Source organism: Acromyrmex echinatior, chromosome 1 (assembly GCF_024713525.1).
Source record: "Acromyrmex echinatior isolate Ae372 chromosome 1, ASM2471352v2, whole genome shotgun sequence".
Classification (NCBI taxonomy): domain Eukaryota; kingdom Metazoa; phylum Arthropoda; class Insecta; order Hymenoptera; family Formicidae; genus Acromyrmex; species Acromyrmex echinatior.
Genome location: NC_141852.1, coordinates 6,150,743 through 6,176,853, shown reverse-complemented (window position 1 = coordinate 6,176,853; position 26,111 = coordinate 6,150,743). Strand labels below are relative to the sequence as shown.

General features: G+C 30.4%; 2 protein-coding genes across 4 annotated transcripts; one reads left to right on the top strand and one right to left on the bottom strand.

Moving 5' to 3' along the window:
* Positions 1–338: 338 nt before the first annotated feature.
* On the bottom strand, positions 339–9,595 carry Neurl4 (neuralized E3 ubiquitin protein ligase 4). The gene is made up of 13 exons (XM_011052349.2): positions 9,154–9,595; positions 8,472–8,687; positions 7,952–8,395; positions 7,060–7,260; positions 6,742–6,967; positions 6,563–6,662; positions 6,037–6,213; positions 5,604–5,912; positions 5,329–5,522; positions 4,740–5,029; positions 2,167–4,658; positions 1,442–1,594; positions 339–1,371 (listed from the first exon to the last, which is right to left on the bottom strand). Exons 1-13 carry the CDS (start codon positions 9,301–9,303, stop codon positions 1,176–1,178), a joined length of 5,148 nt encoding a protein of 1,715 aa, XP_011050651.1. The 5' UTR covers positions 9,304–9,595; the 3' UTR covers positions 339–1,175.
* Positions 9,596–13,641: 4,046 nt separating this feature from the next.
* On the top strand, positions 13,642–24,810 carry LOC105143832 (retinaldehyde-binding protein 1). 3 transcript variants are annotated; one of them, XM_087404949.1, is made up of 6 exons: positions 13,644–13,899; positions 18,587–18,655; positions 20,056–20,396; positions 21,363–21,491; positions 22,861–23,095; positions 23,601–24,810. In XM_087404949.1, exons 3-6 carry the CDS (start codon positions 20,097–20,099, stop codon positions 23,630–23,632), a joined length of 696 nt encoding a protein of 231 aa, XP_087261075.1. In that variant the 5' UTR covers positions 13,644–13,899; positions 18,587–18,655; positions 20,056–20,096; the 3' UTR covers positions 23,633–24,810. The 3 variants fall into 3 exon arrangements, with proteins under 3 accessions (XP_011050647.1, XP_087261075.1, XP_011050649.1); XM_011052345.2 differs by lacking the exon at positions 18,587–18,655 and having other exon boundaries at positions 13,642–13,899; XM_011052347.2 differs by lacking the exons at positions 13,644–13,899; positions 18,587–18,655 and adding an exon at positions 19,618–19,723.
* Positions 24,811–26,111: the final 1,301 nt, after the last annotated feature.

The following is a 26,111-nucleotide window of genomic DNA, read 5'->3' as shown; positions in this document are numbered from 1 at the left end:
TTGCTAATTCTTCTAACGAGTTACTGTCTAGAGTTATTTTAGTCTAGAATCACAGCGTAATCGATTAATTTGCATTAAAATGTTCTTTCTGCATTCGTTATAATTCACTATAATCCATTACGTTAAACTAAAAAATATTAAAAAACAAAAGTTTTTTGTTGTAAATTAATTCTGGATTCATCTTGTATATTAGAGATAAATCTTTATTTAACGAACAATTGCATTGTTAACTATATACGTAAGTAATTGTGACGAATTGTACAGAATCTACAACAATAAACTTCTTTATTTTTTCAAGCTGCAATATAGAAACATTTATTGACTTGCGAAACGGACGATTTGGTGTTGCCAATGCGAATTTATTTCTAAAATATAGACATATTATATGATTTCTTCCTATCTGCTGCAGAATATGCTGCAGAAGAGTGCGTTAAAAAAATTGTATCGTGTCTTAAAATTTACATACTAATGCGATACAATAAATTTATATATACCGATTAGGCGTGAAGCGCGGGCGTCAAAAATATTGTATTTCCTTCGCACAAATGAGTATCATTGCCGTGATAATACTGTATACTTCATACATACACTATTTGTTTTCGTGAGCATTAACTTAGGCCAGTCTAATGATACCTGTGATACATGTGTGTGTGTGTGTGTGTGTGTGTGTGTGTGTGTGTGTGTGTGTGTGTGTGTGTGTGCGTGCGTGTGTGATAAAACAGTTTAAAACTTAATTAAAAGTCTTTTATAATGTCACAATTGCTATGATTATCGCGCATTCTACAATGAGTTTTTTTCTAGGAAGATTCTATATATATATATATATAAATTACACAGTTATCTATGCTGTACATATTAAGCATGTTAAACGTTAAGGTTAAAAGATAATTAAAACCTCGATTAATCTCTAGCACATAAATCTTTTGGTAAAGTTCACTTTTTAACGATTAAATGCACGAGGAAACTTACGCAGAATCTAACACAAATGTACAGCGCGACTTCGACGGAATTGAAATATATCGATCTCGAGAGTCTCTTACCACAGTCGTGACAACGAACTTCGTATGTACAAACACTTGCAGTCTGATTATAGATCATATGGGTGTGCTCGTTGAGGACAGACATGACGGGGAAACGTAAGTTCATGGAAAACATTTTCAGAAACGGGCGTCGAATTAAAATCCGTCTAGATGAACGAGCAGGGCGACAATCACCGTGGCACCAGCTTCTTTGGTGGCCCACTTATTAGACTCGCAATGTAGATCAGTGCTGTCCTTATCGCCAGGACTAATCGTGTATGAGCCGGGTCTCACCAGTAATTGAAACGCGGTCGATGCGTTCAGTTTCTTATTTGATTGCATATCGATATATCTATAAAATAAAAAATTAAATTATGATATATGCAAAATATGTAGAAGTGAAATATGTAGGGGATACTCACGGGTACTTTTTCGTGAATTCATCGGAAGCTGCGTACTTGATGCTAGGCGAAAACGACACTTGAGGATTTTGTTCCTCACTCTTTGTGCCTGCTGTTAAGTTACTCACGTCCAGTTGTTCTTTGGTCATTAGCTCTCCTCTATCCAAAATCAATCTAAATCGCACAATGTCATATTAATAAAGAACCGTGAAGAAGTTTAATTGTTCCATTCAGAGCCAGAGTAAAATTATGGCAAACGAAGCACTTGCTCCATATGAAAAATTTGAAGTAACGCAAAAATAGCAATATAAATTTCTATGTATTGTATTTTAATTCATTCGCTACTAACAATGATTATAATAACTCGCCGTTAAGCGCTCAGTATATTAAATGAAAGTGACGTATATGTGCAAGGATATAAATGTTGAAAATAATTGACAATTTCGCGGCTATCAGAGCATAAAAAGTATTACTTTAAATGAAAAAAATAGTTTTTCCGTGAATTTTTTCCAGAATTAAGTTTACTGTAATTTTAATAACTATGATTCATTCATTTGTAACATATACATAATCTGTATCTCTATAAAATTAATATCAATATATTAAGTACTACTAATTAATATTACTTTTTATTATATTTTATGTGCCATAAGAGAAATATTTTTTTGTTACTAAGAGATGCATTTTTTTCTTTTGAACACCGTAATACTCAGTCCGGTTCTGTATTCCAAGATTAATCGTATTACCTTATCGCGTCTAGACGTATACCGTAGAATGCAACATGCCATTTGTCTGTCGTGCTTTGTGGGATTTGATTGGCATTGATGCTCTGCTTCAGTGGGAATCTGGCCCAGCCGACCGGTATCGCGAATTCCGCCGGAGGCTCGCCCTTTTTGCAGGTAGCGTTGTCGCCGTCCAACTTATAGCACACGCTACAGTAGCACAGTATCTCGTCAGTAGAGAAAAACTCGTCTGGAAGAACGAGCGACTTCTTTAGCTGCATGCACGCCTTCAGGTAATCGCACTTTCTGGACGACGCGACGACGGTGGACCCAAGTGGAGTGGACGGTAACGACGACGGTACATATGGTATCGAGGATGCGTTGTACATATCCCGTTGATTGATCGTCATGTTCTGGCTCGGAAGTATATTCCCGTTGAAGGAGTTGTCACGAATGTTATCCCGACTCGCGTAGGACCGCGATTCGTGGAAGCTGGAGCAAGTATTATTGGGAAGATCCGACAAATTGTTCTGTTGTGCGCTGTTTACAGTATTGACTTGACTATTGGACGCTATGCTTTCGTTAATTGCGTTGTTAGCGTTCGTCGCGGTGATTGCCGCGTTCAAGCTAGTCATGTTACTCGCGCTGGCGACCATACCTTTCTGTATATTAATGTTAGTCGCGTTGTTTATCTCTACATTTGTACAAAGGGCGCGATTTTCTGCGTCGAGATTCGACTCGCTTGAATTGTTCTCAGGCTGCTTGTTCAACGTAGGCGGTACAACATTGTCTAGGTATGCTTTGTTCTTAGCGCTTCGTGTATCGTTACTGAGCTCCGAGCCGGAGTCTGAGTTATTACTGTCGATACTCGATGCCGCTTTGATGCTTACAACGCTATTGTTTGCTACATTCGTGCTATTGTTTGCTACATTCGTGCTATTGTTGCTACCAAAGGATGAATATTCGGGCTCGAAGTTGCCATCTTTAGCATTTGAACTGCACTGGCTCGGCACACTTGGTGATGTCAAAGATGGCGAGAGATCCGACGAAGTTGTCGCCATTGCGCTCTCCTTCTCGTGACATTCCAAATCAGCTTTCTCGCGTGAATTCTCTACATCCTCTGTTTCCATGTTCGCGCACTCGATAGGAGCCGCAAGCGAGTTGTCAATTACGATATTCGAATAGGAAGGCTCTTTGTTGATTCCCACGATGGATATTTGCTCACACTGCCCATACAAGTCGATTACAGCGAAAACATGCGGTGGCAAATCGGTCGCGGCCACTCCCTGATCTATGTTATTGATGAACAAGTGTAGTCGATTGTCTTCATCGATAAGCAAGCCCACGCTAGAGTTGCATTGAAGGTTTTCTAAGCCAGCGCCGTATTTCGTCTTCACCCTCATGCCATTGTGAAATATCCAATCGCTGCAGATAATCCACGAATGCCTCTTAAAGCCAAGCGCTGTTAACGGAAAACTCGCTTGCTTCTCCGGCGATATGCAAGAAACGCCACAGAGGATACTCGACACCCACCGATCGTTCAGCTTCTCTATTCTAACTTGAAATGGTTTGCTTTTTATCAACGGACGACTGGACATTACCACACCCTGATTGTAACTAGCTACTCGCTTGGCGATCGTCTTCGATTCCAGCTGAATGTTCCTGCCGTGATTCTCATGGAACTCATAACTCCAATCCCCGTCGCTAGCGGTCAAACCGGTGGCGGTGACTTGCGTTGGCGTGAGCGTTGTCTCGTTAATCAATTTCCCCTCGGATACATCGATGGATGTATCCATTCCTGCATCATTTCTTGGCGGCATTGGATCCAACAGCAATTCTAGTGAATCTTGCAGCCTTAAACTAGCGTTCGGAGATATCGCAGGATTTTGCTGTCTGCTGCTGGTGATGTTCACAGCCACGGTACTGCCGAAGAGTTCGATCACTGCGTACACCATCTCCGGCACGTCGGATGCAGCTACGCCCATGTCTTCGCCATTCACATAGAACTTCAGGTTGCCCTCGTGAGTGCGCTTTACGCCGATTTTGTCGCCCACTCGCAACCAATCCAAGCTCGTACAATAATTCGAAGAGAGCGTAAAACCCATATGTCTTACCTCGTTGCCCGTCAGATACCAGGCATCGCTGGGAATGGACGTCATACCAGGTACGAGATTCATCGACGTCAACCAGTTGCCTGTTTCGTTACTCAGGACACCTATTCTCAGACAACCACTCCACTCACGCGCCACTTCCTGGATAGTGATTTCGAAGAATTCGTTATTTTCTAGAGCTGCTTCGCTCAACAAGACGGCGTTATTGTACTCCCTGCATCTTGTCGCCACTATTCTGTCACTATTCAATTGAATATTCAGTCCGACTGACTCGTGGAACTTGTGCAGAATTTCAGTTTGCACTTGAGGCTGAATTACCGAGGTTGGTTGTTGACTAATACTGTTCTCCGATGGTAAGTATTGTTGCGTCAGAGGATCCCTACGCTCTGGCAATACGATCGTTACCTGAGATATATTATTCGGAATTAATACGCTGAGATATAATTGTTATCATCGGACAGATATATACAGGTATATATCATATACCTGTGCGCATTGACCATATAAGTCGATTACTGGGTAAACATTCGACGGTAAACCGGTACAGGCGGGACCTTGGTCTACTCCATCCAAAAAATAATGTAGAGAGGAATCCGAGCACCGCATCATTCCAATTCGGTTACCTTCAATTAATTTATCCAAATCGCAGCTGTAGTTATTACGCAACGTTACACCGTCGCGCATCACCGTTGACCCAGATAGCATCCACGTATCGTGATCGATGTCTGTCATAGTAGATGGAAATTCTAACTCATCAGGTCTTATCACAGTGACTCCTGTAAGCAGTTTTGTGCTTGAGAGATCATATAGAAAATGTTTATTATATTTATAATAAGTGAAAATTAACTAATATGTGATTGATACAAATAAAGAGAATAACTATATTCGGTCAAAGGATCTTGACGCCTAATAATATTTTTACAAAATTTCTAGTTCATACAATTGAAAATTGTAAAAATTCACATTGTAAAAATATTATTAAATAGCAAGATTCACTTTGATCGAATATAGCTTCGTTGTAAATCTTTTTTAAACTTATTTTATTATATTTGATGACAACTCAGATAACAATTACCTGCTTCTATAGCACCGGACCATCTAGCAACCATCTTATCTATCGTTACTTCAAACATTTCACCGTCGCGTAGCGCACGATTCGCAATCACAATAGCTTCGTTGAATTCACCTAGAGCTCGCGGCCTGGACGCCGTTAAACCATTGTTCGTAATTCGCGCGTTTTTACCATGCACGTGATGAAACCTTAGATCGCTGTCAACAGATTTACACAATCATCTGATTGCGGATCAATGATAAATCATTAATGTGTCGATATGTCAGAAGAAATCGTACCTATACAATGTAGTATTACTAAAACTCGAATTGTTCGTGGTCGGACTGTAAAAGTCCATGTTGTCGACTATGGTGGCTTGAGCAGCTTGCCCATAGAGATCAATCACTCCATAGACTCTCTCGGGTACATTCATTGCGGCTACACCCTGATCGGCGCCGTTCACATAGAAGTGTAGTGTCGCGTTATCCTTCCTCATTACGCCTACACGATCACCGATCTGCAGACGGTCCAAATTCTGGCCATATTGATCTATCATAGTGGTACCGTTGTGCATCACGCCGTTGCCTGTCATCATCCACGTGCCAGATCTGCAATCGTTACGAGTCGCCTTCGAGCAAGAACATAAGCGGATAAACAACTTACCGCACACATCAACTCGGTGGCAACAACCATGTGGCAAACTGCTTGAGATTGACGCGTGGTCTTACCTACCTCACATTTGTCATAGTAAACGGAAACTCCAATTCTGTGGGAGAATGCGTGGTGACTCCTATTTCGATAGAACCGGCCCATTTTGTGACAATTTTATCCAGTCTGACTTCAAACAATTCGTTCGGCTTTAACGGTCTCGAAGTCAATACCACGCCGTTATTGAAATCGTCTATGGCACTGTGAAAAAAAAATTTACATCTTTTATTAACCGTTTATTACTCGTGTAGGATGTTCAGGCTCATTTCAGCTTTATAAATTTGTTAAACGTATAAATGCTATATATACATATTATATTTAGTACAAATTGTTTAACAGTTTAAAATATTATACATTTATCTTTATCTAGCTCTAGAGGATGTACAAATATCTATCTTTATTTAATTGTAACTCATCAAAGAGAGCAATAATTGAGATATGTGTTGGAGTGTCAGAAACATCCCACGCATAATTACGTCAAAAAATCACGCGAGTAATGTATAGGGAACACGTGCAATTTCAAATAAGTTGTGATATAGTGAGTGTTTACTTAGGTCTATGTGCTGTACGCCCATTGTTGATTACATCGGCGTGTGTACCACAACAGGGATGAAACATCAGTCTATCAGGAAGCTCTTCTTCTCCAGCTTCTATAAAATTTATGTATATATCACAATATAGCAGGTTTTATTTCTGTAAAACTTGTCAGAGATCCGATACAAGCATTACCTTCGCTATCTAGACCTTGTAGCTGTAATGTGTTTCTCCTAGTGACTAGATTCTGTTCTTCTCTTTCGTCGCGGTCGACAATGGTTACTTTTACGGTCATTCCATAAAGATCTATTACGCCCCACACACTCGTTGGTACTTTAGCAGCAACACCTTGATCTAGACCATTTATTAAATAGTGAAGATCTCCATTACTCTGCCTAATCATTCCCACACGATCCCCTTCCTAACAAATGTAATGATGTAAAAAAATAACGATTTGAAGAGAAAAATAAATTTAAATCAAGATTCAGTATTATAATTCTGGTCTTATCATACCCTCAATTCATCCAAATTGAATTCACCGTATTCCCGTTGCGTGCCTTTTCCATTTGTTAAAATACCACAGCCAGACATCATCGTTGTACCCGAACGCATATTGGTCATCGTTGCTGGAAATTCCAGCGCTGTAGGACTATGAGTAGTAACGCCAACTTCTATACTCCCTGACCATTTGTATACTAATCTGTCTATTCGTATCTGCAACATAGCAATTTGTACAAAAAATTAAAAAGAGTAAGTGATTTTTGATATTTTTCGCAACAAATTTTTCGGTTTAAAAAAATGCTTATTAGATGCAATATTATTAAATTGCATGTCGATTTAATTTATAATAGTACTTTCAGTTTTAGTTTAACCCTTATTATATACATATTAGGTGTTGGAATTAATTCGTAGCGTTTTTAATGAAAGAATGTTATTTATTTCACATGACCATTAAAAAATACATTAATAAAAGTACTTCCCATCACTTGTAAAACGCTACGAATTAATTCCAACACCTAATATGATAATTTTTCCTACATACGATGGATCGTTCGTGTGTCCTAAGTTAATTTTCATTATTTTTAAAAATATATAAAATAATTAATTCTTTCAAATACTTTAATCTTTAGAAAATATTTGTATATTTAAAAAAGGAACGGAACAGAGACCATTATTTAATTAAGTATTAGTATTTCAAAGAAAATGTGCACAGAAATGATCCAAACGCTGAGACTACTTTCAAGACATTTTTCTGTTCAATTATGTTCACAATATTAGTTTAATATCTCATTTATTGTAAATAATTTTTTATAGAATCATAAACATGTAAGAATTAGATGATCTTGTTTTTGCAATTTAATATATAAATATTCTTTCACAATTGATTTCGTATCCGAATGCTTACCTCAAACAGTTCGTTATCTCGCAGTGGCCTGTGAGTCATTACAACACCATTGTTAAACTCGTCAAGTGGCCTCCGCCTCTCGGCGGTTCTGGCATTATTAGACAGTTTTACCAATGAGCCAACTCTCTCATGAAACTTCAATTTATCTTCCCTTATAGCAGCAGGAGTTGGATTTTTCGGTAAGTTAACATTTACATTAACACTTAGATTAACATTTAAATTAGCGACTAGATTAGTAGTTGAGGAACTGGAAGTTTCCCCCGCAGCATAATCATTATTAATCTCGACTTCGTCTTTCGGCACATTACACAAACTAGCAAGTTTCGGAGTAACACTGACTTGTATACAATCGCCGTATATATCTACAACGGCAAAAATACGTTCTGGAATGTTGTTAACGGCAACTCCTTGCGAGACACCATTGATGTAGAATACCAGTTCATTCTACAATTATAAGATTATCATTAATTTCTATGTAAAATGATGGATGTAAATGATGGGCTAATAAATTACAAATTACGTTGGATGTCCGCATGACTCCCAATGTGTTCCCCTCTTCTAGATCATTAAGATCTGCCCCGTACGTTTCCACGATGCGATCTCCATTGTGAATTATACCAGAGCAGGTCATAATCCAAGATCCATGACAGAGGTTTGTGGCACAGGGTGGTATCACCAAGGTCTCGGGATCGCATTCTGTCACTCCAATGTCTATGCTGCCGCACCATGATATGATCTGCGCAATACCATTTTCAAAGTTAACGCAAGTGAACTTTAACACACAATTATCTCAGTATTGTCATATAATACACAGGCCTGTCAATAAGCCTGTTTTTTTCAGCTGAACTTCTTGCACTATTCTCTTTTTCCTTTATTATGGGAAGAAAAAGAGAAAAGATGAACTATGTATAAAAAGTTCAGGTGAAAAGATCTAATATCTCTGGAAGAAATTAAATTAAATTAAATATTTCATTTAGATATATTAGACTGAAATTAAATTAAACATGACAAGTATTAGCTCACGAAATAAATAACACATAGGATATTTATTTATCAAGAAAACACAGTGTGTATGTATAATTAGCACGTAATTAGATACATTTGTTTTGATATTTTTTGTTCAGGCTGAGCCTTAGCTATTGAATATCCACAGAGAACGGGCGGCTCTCTCGCAAGAGATATGTGTGTGCGCGTGTGTATACCTTCTTGTCGATGGTGACTTCGAACAGCTCGTCATCCTGGAGTGGCTCGGCGCTGAACACCAGGCCGAAATCGTACTCGGAAAAATTGCGCGTGGCGGTGCTGCTGTTGTTGCTGAGAGTGATACGGTAGCCGCATCGCCGATGGAACATGTCGAACGCAGGTCACCCCGTATGTTGTCCGTCGCGCCGCGTCGTGCTTTACGATGCGGTGCTGCGGTGCAATGCGGTCGGATCGGTTGACACCAGTGGACACCAGTCGACACACCAGAAGGCGCGCCACGCTGCGCCGCGCCACGACGCATAGCATCACTGCCCTTTGCCCTCCACCGTCGTGGTGCTAGGGTTCTTCGGTTGTTTTATTTTGCGGGAGCAAAGAAAAACGAAAAAAGCGCAGACAGGAATTTTGTTCCTTCTTGAGAATTATCTGCATTTAGATTGAAATAATTATCGCTGGAGATATTGTCGCTGTTTGTCCTTTTAAATTTCAACTTTCTCGGTTCAAACTTTTCCCTTTATATTCCTTTTCTTCGAAAAATATTTTACTTTTATTACGTTTTACGTGTGGAAAATGTAATGCAAATTTTTTTAGTACTATCAATATTTTTCTATTAAGCTTAGTACGAAATATATTGGAAATAATATTTGGAAAAAGCACGCCGTACAATTTTCAATTATTTGGAGCATGATGATTGTTTTATGATTTGGAGCAGAATGGAATGAATAATTTTTGAACTCATTTTGTTATTGAAATGCCATCTAGAAGTTTATTAGAAAAATATCTACGTTATAAAACAGTCGATAATAGTTCCGACGTATGATAATTATTAAATTGATAAATTTTTTATCGCAACGTTAATAATTTTATTTATTTATTATATGTATAATATATCTAAGAGTGTATTATAAATTTCAAGATAACATTATATGAATTGTTTATATTATTTTTACATGAATATTTTTCTGTAATGTAAACAATGTAAATTATTATTAATTGAATACAATAGAGAAAAAAGTAATTTTTCTAAGATACATTATATTCCTAATAATTGAGAATATTGATTAAAATGGATTGAAATTTTTTTTATGTATATTTTAAGCCCATTAATATTGTGTGTGAATCCAATTCCCGGAATATAAAATATTTTTCATGAATATGTATAAATATATATAAACATTAGCTGCGTTTTGCAAATCTGAAACGTCGGAGTGCTCTTTTTTTACAATGCACGTGATATATGTTATAATATAAGATTTGCATTACCGAATGTAGCTATAAATGTTCATAAATATGTATAATCATATATGTTAATACATGTTCATATTCTCTTTCTTTTTTAAATTACTTTTTAATATAATAGAAATAATAATAGTAATGTGAAAATACTAAAAATAATTAAAGGAATAATTTTCTCATTGTTCATTTCAGAAAAAAACAAGTTTGGAAAAAAAATTGCTCATATACAATCAAGCATAATTTTATATGTAATTATACGTAAGTAATATTTTACATTTATTCAAACTTGATTTTTTTCTAAAACAAATATGTGAAAACTTTTAGTTATTTTTAATGTTTTTACATTATTATTATTATTTCTATTACACTAAAAAGTAATTTGACAAAAGAAAGAAAGATGTATGAACATGTATGAGCATATTTCATATATGATATATTATAGATATTTATAAATATTTATGTATGTTTATACATATTTATACATATAAAATATTTATGTATATAAAATATTTATGCATATAAAATTTTTTACCTAATTGAAAAAAAAAGTGTTTTATTTAATGGGATTTAATTGGATTGAAAAATTATATTTCCTATTATATATTAGAATTTTGAATTAAGCAGTATTCACAAAGCATAAAAAACTGACATTTTAAATTTTTAAAAAGGCATAGAAATATATGTGTGCTTCATGCAATTTTAATAAATGAATGAAAGTGCATCCGGATTAAAAAGAATTTATTTTTATGTATATGAATGTATACGAATGCGTATTTCTGAAAATCTAAATCGATTTCAATATCTCATTTACTGGAATTGTAAATAGGATTATCTAAATATATGTATAAGATCGGGTTTACGAATACCGTCAAAGATATTTTATAATTTTATAAAGTATCTTATATCTCGATTTACAATATCTTTAAGGGATATCTTTATTTATTTTAAGCGTAAGAAGTGACAAAATAATTATTTCAAGAGTTTTAAGACACTCTAATATCAAAAATAAATAAGGAAAAGTACACTGGCATTATCTTAAAACATCTTAAAATATCACATACACAGATATTTCAACATATCTTTAAAATATGATATTTTGAACTATTTACAATTAGATATGTTCAAAATAAAACTAATATTTATAATGATTCGGAAATTAATTTACAAGGAAAAATACAAGAGAAAAAATACAAGAAAGTAATGTTTATTAAGATCTATTTGCATAATTTCTATATCGATCAGTTTATTACAATAGGTAAAGATTAATTTTGTTGTGAACGAAGTTAAGTTAGTTTCTCTCTCATGGTAACATTAAATTATTGAATTAGAACAAAAGTTTGTAATACTTGAACTTTAAGCAGCTGTAATTTCGTTAAAAATTATGAGATTTAAATTTATGCAAAGAATTTGATATTTAAAATCACTACTTTTGAAATGTCACTTTCTCTTCTGAATTTTTATGAGTTTGATATACAAAAACTATCTGTGGAAATTTTTTTTCTTACTTTGTGGGCCTGTTACGTGCCCGAAAGAAATTTGCAAAAATTTTCAATTTTCTAAAGTGAAAACTTAAAATTTTGCCAACAAAATTGTTTTTTAAAAATGTTCCTAAGATTTTTTTTTAGTGAGTTATTGCGTTAAATAAGAAGAGCATTTTGACTTTGATTATTCATAATTCTGTTAAAAATCATCGTATCGCATCTTAAAATGAAAACATTACTTATATTAATACAATCATTATATTATCATAAAATTATCATTTATTGTATTAAAATTATATATTTTTTATTATCATTTATCATATTATTGTTTATCAAATTAATATATTTATTTTTATTATTATAATATTATCACTATATTATCATTATATATGATTATTATATGTATTATCATTGTTCTATTATCATATTATTTCTTTGTCTGGCTGCTTTTGTTTTTGATAAAACTTCAACATGTTCTATGGAATATTTTAGACTTGTTACATCTCATAAATTCAATAAAAAAAAGTGTGTAGATAAAATCATTATTAAATAATTTAATCAATTTTTTTAGAATCATATGGAATATAACTCTGGCAATACTCTTAATAGAATCTTTTAAAAAAAAATTATACTTAATTGTAAAATATACATATATAAAATGTATATGTACGTTTCTAAAATATATTGAAGTTAGAGTGAAAAATAAATTTCAATGTTTGCTTTATTTCTGAGCGCTTTAAATTAAGATTCCTTAAATTAATACGTAGTATATTCATTATCTGTATTGACTGTATTATATTCTGTTTCTTATCTTCACAGTTAATCTATCTTTCTTTGATTCTTTAACACGTCAGCAATCAGTTTCGACTAACATCGATGTGCGATAATAGATATCGAGAAACAATAGTTTTCAAAGAACAATTATTGCACGGATCAAAGTCTACTCATAATCTGTTGATCTGTTGCCGATTACTACCCTTTCTCTCATTCTCTAAATCAATTTCGATGATTAAGAGGATCGAATATTATTAGTTGAGTGAAATTGTCGCAAAAGAATTATTTCCGCAAAAAATATCTCTCATTATTACTACTATCTTCATTAACAAAAGCAGAATTAAGCAGAATTAAAAGCAAAATTAATAGATTTATGTTTACGTAATAAAGAAAATTAAATATGTGTTCTTCAAGAAGAAAAATAAATAAAACTAATCTAATTATATAACACGGTAAACGAATTAAATTTATAATATCTTATTATTCATTACTATTATCTTTTTCTTCAATAATCAATCCATTATTTCTCACAAGTCATCTTTAAACACATTAAATGAGATGCACATTAAATGAGATGCAACAAAAACTGACTGGGTGTATGATCTCTGATAAGAGTTTTATCGGTCAAGCTTGTCTTAGCATAAATACATTTTTTCATTGAGTAACGTATAATTTCTATTCTACTAAAAATACTGGAGCAAAATGGACGATTAGGATAAGATGTTACTTCAATAATGTGATTTGAATAATTAATAAACAAAGATAAATGTTTCCGATAGCAAAGTGATGTTATTTTGTGTTGTTGTCATTTTGATATTAAAATTTTTCTTTGATCACACGTTAAAAAGACGACAAGTTTATTAGCTAGGATGTGTCTTACATAGCCAATAAATACAAAATCGATGTTCGTTTGAATAAAAGCGCGGAAGATACGGACTCGGAATACTGACATGGACTTTGAGCGGTCAAAGATTGTCCCATGGGTGATACATAAGAGCTACTCTCCTTGGGTGGTGGTGGCTGTAGATAAGTGATGATTGTCCTGCTGGGAACGTTCCTCAGTGATCAGTTTGAGCACAGCGCGAGATCGAGAAAGGAGCAACGGGAAAACAAAAAAGAAGCAGCTCGTGAAAATGTCTTTCGCTTTGTTATTGGACCCACCCGGGCCCGAAGCCAGAGCTCTGGCCGAAAAGGAACTCAGGGAAACTGAGGAGAATGTGAAAACAGGCATTGAGACTCTGAAGAAATATATCGAAGGTTGGTCAATTATCATTTTTTACAATTTAATTCTAAGGTATATAAAATTTATTCGAACATTTCAATTTAAATTTGCGAAATCTTCATATTTCTTTGTCTTTTCCAAAATATTGTCAAAATATTGTTTAATTTTTTGATATACCTAAATGTACTTTGTATTTTTTTCCTAAGAAGAAATATGCGCTTTTATTATAAATTCGCTCTGTTGAGAATAAATATCAAAAAAAAAAAATTCTGTGAACACAAAGGAATTGTAAAATGTAATTGTAATCAAATTTGTTTGCTATTTATAGAAGATAAATATTTTTAAATTTTATTCATTGCGTGTTTATTAATAAATTATATACAGTCTGTTACAAACTTTGTCGTAAAATAAAAGAACTCATCAAGAGTATAAATACGGCTGTTTAAGAAACCGCAACGAATCGATTCGTACATAAAGATATTGAAATTCAAATTCGTCTTAACTCTAATATAATGGGAACGTATTCTTCATTACGTATTCTGAAAGTTATGAATAGAATATTATTGTTTAACTATGTAGTAATTGTTTAACTATGTTTAACTTTGCACAATAACAGTATATATTCTCATACGGTACACTTTTTCTAAAGAATATTCTGGGAACGTCCAAAGAATATAAAGATATATTTTTGGACGTAATTTATAATTTGTAAGCTGTATGAGATTATTCCGAAAATTTCAAAAATTCATGCAGACTTGTGTCTCTGGAAAACTTTGCCTTTGTTTTTTATCTGCAAAAATTAATATTATCGCATTATTATGCTTTTACTTTAGCTGCGTTCAGTTTGAACGCTTACGCGCTTAATCATCACATTCTGTCTTTATCATTAAACATAAAATAAAGAAAAAATTACTGAAAGTATTGAAATCGTCCAAACCAAAGGCAGCTTATATATCTGTTATACTCGTTTCCATGATTACTTTAATTTTCGTTAGATTAATTTTAATCTTTGTTCAACTTAACATTCTACATGCGTCGTAAATATCCTATTATCTGTCACAATATTTCGCAATAGCCAATCAGAAGCGTCAATGGTAATTATTGATGCTTCCGATTGACTATTACGTTAAGCGATTGGTGACGGAGTGTTTGCAACATAGTGTGGAACGCCTTTTACTTTTCATCTTTTTCTAACTTTTAGAATTGAAAAAAGATGAAGAATAAGTTGAAATTAATTTATGTTGATAGAAACAATCATTAACTATTATCGTGTAAATGTCGATCGAGTTTTTTCAAGTTTCTGTTAAATAAGTAATAAATAGATGACTATTAAATTAAAAAAAGGCAGCAAACCATCTTTAGCTGGTAAAGAAAAAACTGATCAAGCAAAGAGCCACTTTAGAAATATTCTTTCTCATGTACACGAAACGAATCATTCAGGGATTAAGAGTTTTCTATACTTAATGTTACTTTAAGAATATTATCAATAGTTATTTGGACGACATAGAGCCGTCTCTGAGTAGATGTATTGAAAGAAATGTTAAGGTCAGAATTGTGACACTTCAATAATCTCATTTCTTTTTATCTTTTCTCGCTACAGAACGCTCGGTGGATTCCGATTTTCTTGAAGATAAACTTTTTAAACCGCGTGATGTTGACTCTTAAAATTAGTACTTTTATATCAAGACATAAAATCATTACAAAACACTTTATACTTCGAGCTTAGTTTGTCGCAAAACATTTCAAGTTTAATCATTTAGTATTTTAATTGAATGGAAAATAAAAAGTAATTATTAATTATTGAAACGCAGTTGCGCATTTGCGTTATCACTAAATAAAAATACGAAAGCAATGTTTAACACGTTTGTGCAAAAAAAGTAATCTGAATATTTAAAAGCAAATATGTAATGAGCGTGTATTACTTTTTATATAACTTAATTTTTTGAATAAACATTAAGTGTTGCAAATAGATCGTGCATCTATAATGAGACATGGAAACAGACATGGAAGATATATGTTGAAAATATGTATTAGTATATTACATATATTATATCACAAATACGAATTGTGCAATTATATAATAAATATAAATAAAAAGAGATAAAGAAATCTGATAATGCGATTGATGCACGAGTCAAGCATAGACTCTTGAACATGTGAAAGAATAGACCTGTTCTTTATGGCTGAACTTTTGGCTGAATCAGTTCATTTTTCTTCTTCTTCTTTTCTTCTGAATAGAAAAGGAAGAAGATGAACTGGTGCAAAAATTTCAGCTAAAAAGAACAGATTTAATAGTAACACATGATATCGCGTCGTTCGAATGCAACTTTTCAAGGACCTTTTAAGTCAGTAGATATGATTCTTGAAGATCCCCTCAGCATTTGATACTAAAAAAAATATCTCAAGTTTACACGGAATTGCGTATCAGATAATTGAATTTGGCACAACGTTTTTATCACTCAATAAATTCGATACGATATAATTCGATTGCATGATAAACTATAAGATATCGCTAGATTATTTATTTGATAATTAAACAACATTTTGTATTCGTTGCTACGCAAATATTATTGAGCAGTATTCATAATTCGTGAACGTCAATCCTGAAAAAAAATTTATTTATAAAAAAATATATACATAAATGTATGTAGTTATACATATATTTACATATAAAATATGTCCATATACAAGGTGTTAGGTAAGTTAACTTTTTTTTTTTAAGTTAGCTTAAAGTTAACTCCTTGAAAATTTAACTTAGTTAAGATATAAGTTAGTTTATAATAAAATTAATTGAATTAAAAGTTAAGTTAAAAAAGTAATTGAAAAGTTAAAAGTTAAATTTGTTTTTTATATTTTTTATTTCATAATTCCAGGGTTTTAGTCTTACAAATAATGGAAATGATAAATATATACTTTATTTAGAAAATATTCTATATAAAATACTGTATAGAAAATACTCTATATTCTATTTACATGTTTTGTTTATATATTCTGTTTACATGGACTGTTATATGTATTGACAATTACTGTTTGAATATTTTGTTCATATATACTTATTAAATATAACTAATAAAGCCATTTCGAAATTTTTCCTGCACTGAACAGCCAGCCAACGTGAGCTGAAGATAGTATTGATGTGTTATACTTTAATAATAAGGAATAATAGATTTTAACCTATCAGAAACTAGATACATTAAAATACACAGTTTCTGACAACTTGAAATCTGGAAGTCGATTGTGTAATTTGAAATGAGATGAAAAAAGTGAGTAAATTCACTAGAATATTTATAATTTCATTGGTTAACATCTAGTAAAGGTGTAAGTCTTATTGATTTTTGCAATTTTCACCTCATTTTAAACTATCGCTATTACTGCGTATTATGTCTGAGACTTAACTTTAAAAAAAAATTAAATAAAAAATTAATAGTTACGAATAAAATGTAACTAAATAAAGGTAAAAAGTCTAAATTGTAACTATGTTAAATTAAAATTAATTTTGTAACTTTTTAACTCAACTTTTATCTTTTTAATTTAGCACTACCCAATCCTGTTCATATATAATATATTTTTCGGTTGTATAATTTCTGTTTGTATGTACAAAAGAATAGATGATAAAAAGAAATAAAGAATAAATAGGTAGTCAAAAAGAATGATGATTTATGATTTTTAATATTCAAAGTAAGTTAATTAGCCAGTATTAAATTTCTATAAAAGTTGAAAAGGAGGCTAAATAGAAAAAAATTGTTGTTTAAAAAAAAGGTTGTTAAAAAACATCTTAAAAATAAAAAAAATAAAACATATTTTATATATAATTATTTCTAAGTATATATTATAATAAAAATTATTGTTTCTGTTGATGTTATTGTTATTATTATTATCGCAAAATGAATGACACATCAGTAGAAGTTTTATACACACACACACACACACACGCACGCACGCACGCACGCACGCAAAATATCTCTTAAACTATTAGTTTTTTGCTGTATTTTAATATACATAGAATAACTAGAAGAAAATATTAGGTAAAAAAATCATATAGGTACAATTCTATTAAAAAATCCTTAAAATTTTTGAAACGTTTTTACTTATAAAAAAAAAATATATATATATATATACTATGTAATAATTACCTTGAAATCAACCTTTGTATAGAACAATTTTCTCTTGAACGTTAATTTATAAATTCCTTTAAATGCAAATTAGGTTCAATTTATAAAGTAGAATGTTGTATATAATGTAATTTTAATCTCTTGTTAGGAAAAAGAAGTTATTTCTTATAATATTTTTAAATTATTCTTCTTATTATTTTTTTTGTATATATATATATATATATATATATATATATATATATGTGTGTGTATATATATATATATATATGGACAGAGATTATATTAAAAAAAATAAAAAATATGTGGACATATTGTATGTATATATATATATATAATAAAATTATATCTATTTTTATGCCAAATTTTTTATTGGCATATTTACAAATTTTTCTGTCTGTCATTCATCACTGGCATTACACATTTGTGTGCTTAAGCATCTATTTAAACTTGAAATAGAGAATAAATAGCGGCCCTCACGTGCAATTTCCCTAATAAGGAGCACCGAGGTAATTGCTTTAAAAATAGGCACAAGACGAAACTTTTGAAACTTTTGTTTTGGGGCACTATAATTATGAAAATGTTATTAATATATTAATTTCATAAATAATAGTTTGATGCCGTTCGGAGAGATAATCTCAAAAACAGCAAATTGAACTTCTTTTGCGAAGACTATTCCAATGTAAGTAAACGTTTCTACCGCCTAATAAGTATATGTTAAATTGTCAAATTGTAATTTTTTCGATAGCATTTCATCTATTAATAACTCCTTATATAATTTCTTCTCATCGTGACCTCGCACGCAAAATTGCCCCGAAGCGATCCAATGGCTTTTATACCATTGAAGCGTGAGATGAGCAGAAATCGGCAAGGAGATAACGACTAAAAATACTAAAATTAATGGATTTTATCGACGCCTGAGCCATAAAAGATGCTATATATATCGAAAAAAACATGAAGAAATGATGAAAACCATGTTAAAAAAATAATGACAAGCAGTTTATTTCGTGGGAGAGGTGTGAAGTCCGATCTATGTCGGAATGCATGCGAACTACGATTTTTTGACGAGAAAAGGTTGAAGCATAGTTTAAGTTGTATGAAATGGAAGAAGAGTCTATATAGCGCAATGTTTATTACTCATAAATTACACAAATTTACGGAAAAATAAATAATTGAATAAATGAATACGAGAAACAGGATTGAAAATCAAAGCGATTCTCATCCTTAGACATAAAATTTAAAATATTGCGCTATAGACTCTTCTTTAATTACTTTTGCTTTTCTCGATATAAACCATACTTCGTACGGTTGCGTTCCGACATACACCGGTCTTCACACCTCACACGAAATAGACTGCTTTTCGTTAATTAATTTCTTGATATAAATATCTTTCTTCGTATTTTTCTCGATACAGTACTTTTTGCGATTCAGGCGTCGATATTGTAGACTTAATGATTAACCAGGTTCGTTTATTACTTGCAAACCAGGTTCGTTTATTACTTTATTTTTAATCATTCATTCTTGTTCTCTCTTTCAAAAGTCCACGCACTGTAACTGTTGATTATGGTGACACACAATTGACTATGTACCTTGATCGAGAAGTATATTTTGATAACGTGACAAAATGATACAAAGTCCGATGATTCTGACAGATAAGAGAAATGATCTAGCGATGAATCATGAATTGTCATTGTGTTAGAAAGATGCGTACATTCATGTCTGGCTATTCATATCACTCACTTTGCACAAGGTTGTTGAATTGAATATTTGCAATGATATAGATATTATTGTAATAGAAAATAGAATACAATAAAGTTATAATGTAATGTAATATAATATAATATTATATATTATATATATATATATATATATATATATATATGCAATGATAAGAAATATTTGCAATGATGTCGAGATTATAATTTTGAACGAAATTAATAGTTTGAACGATTTATTCGATAACAATTTAGTTCGTTAAATTAAAAAGTTAGCTAATTTTAGGAGCAGAGTGATCAATATTTATATATCTTTACATATCACCGATAATTGCCGAAGTTAATAAAATTATTACTTCTGTTTCAGAGGACAAAACAATTTATTTTTCTACCGACAATGATTTTCTTATGATCTTCCTTCGTCCTTGTAAATTTTATCCGGAGAGTGCGTTCGAATTAATGAAACGAGTCGCAGACTTCAAGGTGAAGCACGCAGCCCTGTTGCATAATCTAATACCGGAAGACGAAAAGAACGTTTTTCTTGACCACAATGTTGTTAATATTTTCAAACATAGAGATCACAAAAATCGTAGAATAATGTTGGTAAATTGCGGTAAACTCTGGGATCCGTCAAAAGTTTCCAGCGACCAAATTTTTCGCATATTCTACTTGACACATGAATTAGCTATGTGCGAACCAGAAACACAGGTATGAATAAAATATTGTAATTACTAATTATGTTTCCTCTTACATATACATGCAGGAATTAATCAAATAATTAAAATATTTACAATTAGATTAGCTTTAGACACAAATTTAAATGTGTTACAATATTAATTGTAAAAAATATGAAAGAAATTTAGATTAAATTAGATATTTCTTCTTTTGTATGTACAAATCTTCGTATATTATGAATTACTACTATACAAAAATGCATCAATATTATGGATACTTATGCGTGTATATAATTATCAGATTGAACGTGTCATAACTCACGATCAGCAAAATTCCATAATTGCCTTGACTATGCAAAAAAGAAACTTAAATTTTCGTACTTATTGCCACAGGAGACAAAATTGTATACAGTATTGACGGTATTACATGTAATTATAAAGTTAAATTTATATATGCTAATTAAATTTAGCTAATAGTAACAAATTATTTAAATTTAAAGTTAAGCATCATATTTAATTTGGACGTAAGCGCAAGGCGTAAAACTGCACTTTGTTTGATTGAACGAATATAATTTCAATATCAATAAAACAAAAAGGAAAAAGAGAGAAAAATAAAAAAATAAAAGAAAAAGAAAAAAATATTAAGCTTGTCAAAATAAGATATATTAAAATTATTAAATAATGAACACTCTGAAATAATTTAATTCTTTAAATTATCTAATTACAAGAGTGTTTAATTAAACAAGAAAATTTTTATATATGGTTTTATATATGGTAAAGAGAATCTTAATGCTTACCTGAATATTTTTGTGTAATTTTATATACATATTTGATTTTGCAATCTGCAGAATGCTTATTTACATCAAAATTATTAAATTGACAATTAAATTGAGCAATTTAATAATTTTGATGCAAATAAGCATCATTATTAATAATTAGATGTTAATGAGAATTTTAAATCTGTAAATATTTTTTTTACAAGTTTATTCTTTTTTCTTAGATATTTGGTAGTGTGGTGATCATGGATTTCGATGGGCTCTCCATGAAACAAATCACGGGAATGACACCATCCTTCAGCATGAAACTTCTTAGTTTTATTCAGGATGCGATGCCACTACGTTTGAAGGAAGTAAGTATTAATATGATAGCAGATAAATAAAATTACACAAAATTACTTTGCGAAAAGAAGAAGTTATCTATTTTTACATTGTTACACACGAATAACTAGTGTCGGCTTACATTGGTATTCTCATTACAGCATTATATTTATATTGAGTCTATTTTTATAATATAGACTAAGTATGATAACAATAAATATTATGTAAGATAACAATAAATATTATGTAAGATAATCGACGTACAATAATCTATCCAAACTTTATGATTTTTATTTAATTTTTTGCTGAATCCAAGATTAAAAACTGATGATTAGATTTAAAAGAGGAAACGTTTCTAAATATTAAAAAAGTATAAAACATATTTAATATATTTAAAATATTTGTACAAATGCTATAAATATTTTAAGAAAAAGTAGCATTTATAGATCATATTGAATATATGTATTTAATATGATCTAAAATCTAAACACTATTTTTTCTTAAAATCTTTATTTAGTATATGTTTTCTTCCTTTAGTAAACAAATTGGAGAAATAAAAAATAAAGTAATCTTGTTATGGAAGTAATATATTACTTCCATAAAATTATGGAAAGTTACGATTTATTAACATATCGACGTGTTTAATTGACTTGTAAGACTTATCTATATACAAAGAAATATTTTCCAAACAATTGATATTAATATTTACTTATTTATTTATCTATTTATTAACTTATATCCGATATTTAGCAGGTGAATTATAATCCTTGGTTTGTAATAACAAAAGTATTTAAAAAATTTAAAAGCAATGTATATCCTCAGTATGTCAATTGGTCATATTGGTTCTATCTTATAAAGACTTACCTCTCTTTGGTTTATAAATAAATCATGACAAACTAAATACAGTATTATAAAATATAAATACGGAACTGTAATAATATGAATTACAAAAATTAATAACTATTTCTTGATAACTATATAAAGCAATTACTTAGATATTTACGAAATACATTACATTATGAGTATGACGTTTCGCATTTTGCTTTATTGACAATAATAGAATAAATAAATTGAGCAATAAACTGATACAATTGGGTCAGACAGACAGCCTGTATGACTTACTAATATTACCTGTTAAATTCACCTTTATAATCACACACGAATAGCGAGTAGAGCATATTGGGTATTAGGTCAGAGAATCCGGTTATCTTACTTGCTCGTTTTATTTGTGACTTATGTGATAGCAACCATTTTACATTTCTTATAAATCAATTCTTATAAATCAATATTATTATCTAAATATTCTATATATTATCTATATATTCTTATATATTACATAAGTAGTATATATTTCTAATTATATAATTATGCACATTCTAATTACGTTTGATATTTATTTAGATTCACTTTGTGAAACAACCGTTCCTGTTTAAAATGGTGTGGCAAATGTTCAAACCTTTCGTCCGGGAGAAATTGAGAAATCGTATGTTCTTCCATGGTTCCAAGATGTCTTCCTTCCACGCTCACATCCCACCGAGTCATTTGCCAAAAAACTACGATGGTGAACTGCCAGAAATAGATTATACAAGTGCCGATTGGTATCCAACCGTGATGTCTCACGAAGATAAAATTAAAAGTATGAAATAAATTGATAAAAGAAAAATATACATACATATACATATATATATATATATATGTATGTGATAATTGCATAAAGTACTTCTGCAGTTTTAAACTTTTATATCTTTTGTTTTGTACATGATAAAATTAATTTCATATTGAGACATGATATATATATCTCGATTAGATAAATAATTACACAAATGTAATCGATTTTAAAAAATATCTTGAATTATGTAGATACGTATCAGTCCTAGAAATTATCTAAAGAATAAAATTTTACTAAATAAATATAAACAATAGTTTTATATGTTTTTTTAATATGTTTTCAAAGAAATCTAATGATATCAAATTTGATCATAAATGTGGTTCAAAATTAAATCATTTCTTTAAACTATCTATTAGAAAAATTTGATTTTTTAGATTAAGTTTATTATGCACAAACCGAAAGTCATAAAAGTTAAAACTGCAACACTCATACACATACATATGTAATTGATATCTATCTGTTCATTTTACAGAGTGGAACACTTATGGATACGTGAAGAAATAAATAAGCTGAATTTTCGTTCAGAGATTGTCGTAGATGTTATTAAATATATTTTTTTACAATTCAAGCGAATTCTGAATTTATGGATAATTTAATATATTATGTGTATAATATTTCAAAAGTACAATACATGTACATATTTTTTTACATATGAGTAATTCTTTTATAAAAACGGAACTATTTTGTATTTGTGTATACGTATCTATATATAATTCTGTTAATAATAAAAAATTGATGAACAAAGAAAGATAAGAGCGCGGAAATTGTTATAATATTGCATTTTTAATGAAAATTAATTTGTAATTCAATTTAAATTTAAAACTTTGAATTGTGTTAGCGAATGTGAGTTATTAAAGTATGTTTTATATGCGTCAGACGTTGTTATGCAATATATCATATTATGTGTAATATATGTAATACTATTAGAGAGTATATTATGTTGTAATATTTGTATTATTATTATTATTATTCATTATTGATATTTGTTAAAAAAAACAAGAGAATTTTTATTTCTAAGTTATCAAATAATGTTGTGTATTGTATTGTATACAAATGATCTATTTATTTTAAAATATTACACAAATTTTCTTGTTCTTTGTTTCTTTAATTGCCAATTTATTTCCATTCTAATTTTATTACGATCAAACTGCAAATACTTTATAAATTTTGCGTACAAAGCTTTTATATCTCTATGTATTAGGGTTTACTATTATATGTTTAAACGAAAACACGTTTATACGTATAATTAACATATCAGTTTATTAGAAACGTTTTTCCGAATATACGACACGTGTTTTAAGTTGGGCTCGCTATTATACATTTAATGAAATACATTTATACGTATATTTAACACATCTACCTATGAAAACCGTCTTTTCGAACATTTTCACGTTTTTATACTAAACCACGTTTTTATTTCTTTATTATATTTATTATATATATGGAGTTATCTTAGTGAGACGGGTTGAAAAAATCGATAACTTTTTTTGGATGTAAAAAAGACATCTGAGAGTAAAAACGAAAAAAATATGTATATAAAATATTAAAACGGTGTATTCGGACAAATGTTTCTACTAAACTAATATGCTAATTCTACGAATAAATTTTTACGTCGACTTGTGTATGACGGCTTTAAAGTGCACTTTAAAATGTTAAACTATAAAAAAATGCAAAAAATAAAATCGATTTTTAATTTATAAATAAAAAAAATATTAAAATATTTGACAAAAGACGGTTTTCATAAAAAGATGTGCTATATACGTGTAAATGTATCCTCGTTTAAATATATAATTTTACATATACCAGGCCCTTACTTAAAACATGTATATGCATGGAAAAACGTTTCTAATAAATAGATATGCTAATTATATATACATGTAAACGTTTACTTACAAGTAAACTTTTTTCTAAAAGTGAATATAAACAGATAAATTCTATGTTTACACGTATCTTCTAAAAACGGAATAAAATCAGAGCCTTAATGTGTATGAAAGCTGATAAAAATAAATATTACTACTTTTATTCTTTCTGAATAATTTTTAACCCTTTTCTTTGAAAATTATTAAACAGCTATAAAAATATTTGTTTACATTTTTGTAGACATACATGATTGATTTTGTATACATATAATTATTATACATGAAAATTATTGTTATATTAAATAAACAAAAATTTGAGTGAATCTTTTGGGACATATAAAATGTTTTATATTGAACACAAATTTTCCAACATACAGTGTACAATTGAGGTTTACTTATATGTTACAATCATCTATGTAACACTTTAAGAAATTAATTTCGTAATTTATTGCAGATATGAAAATACCAAGGCTATATTAATATTTTATTTTACAAATTATAATACGTATAGTCATATAAAACCGGTCTTTTAATCGGTATGACATAGTACTGATATGCCGCAAATGATTCCCACTGCAAATGTACCGCAAAAATTTTATAATAGAAGAGATAAAAAGAAGCGAAAGGAATAAGAAATAAATAATAAAGCGGTTATATGTTTACATGGAGCTTGTTTTATTATCTCTAAGATTTTATCTTCTATCTATTCGTTTAATTTCAAAGAATTTTTACTTACAGACTTAATATGATCACTTTAATTAATTTAATGATGGCTTTAATTATTTTTATTATTTATTAGGTGTTGGAATTAATTCGTAGCGTTTTTTAATGAAAGAATGTTATTTATTTCACATGAGCATTAAAAAATACATTAATGAAAGTACTTCCCATCACTTGTAAAACGCTACGAATTAATTCCAACACCTAATAAATTACAACAGATAGAAAATTTAATGATCAGAACTTTACAATTGTTTTATATTGTTAATACGTACTGAAAAAAAAAACAAATTGGAGTCAAAATGTATATAATTTAAAATGTTTTATACTGCACTGTTAATAAGCTACGCTAGATGTCATGTGCAAATTAGTTACATATAAACAAATAAGTTAATCAATAAATA

Coding starts and splice junctions, on each gene's coding strand:
- Neurl4 (XM_011052349.2), bottom strand. CDS start 9,303: ATGTTCCATCGGCGATGCGGCTACCGTATCACTCTCAGCAACAACAGC. Junction 6,663..6,741: donor ACAAGGTCTAGATAGCGAAG/GTAATGCTTGTA, acceptor TAAATTTTATAG/AAGCTGGAGAAGAAGAGCTT. Junction 6,214..6,562: donor CGTACAGCACATAGACCTAA/GTAAACACTCAC, acceptor TTTTTTTCACAG/TGCCATAGACGATTTCAATA.
- LOC105143832 (XM_011052345.2), top strand. CDS start 13,776: ATGTCTTTCGCTTTGTTATTGGACCCACCCGGGCCCGAAGCCAGAGCT. Junction 20,397..21,362: donor TGTGCGAACCAGAAACACAG/GTATGAATAAAA, acceptor CTTTTTTCTTAG/ATATTTGGTAGTGTGGTGAT. Junction 21,492..22,860: donor TGCCACTACGTTTGAAGGAA/GTAAGTATTAAT, acceptor ATATTTATTTAG/ATTCACTTTGTGAAACAACC.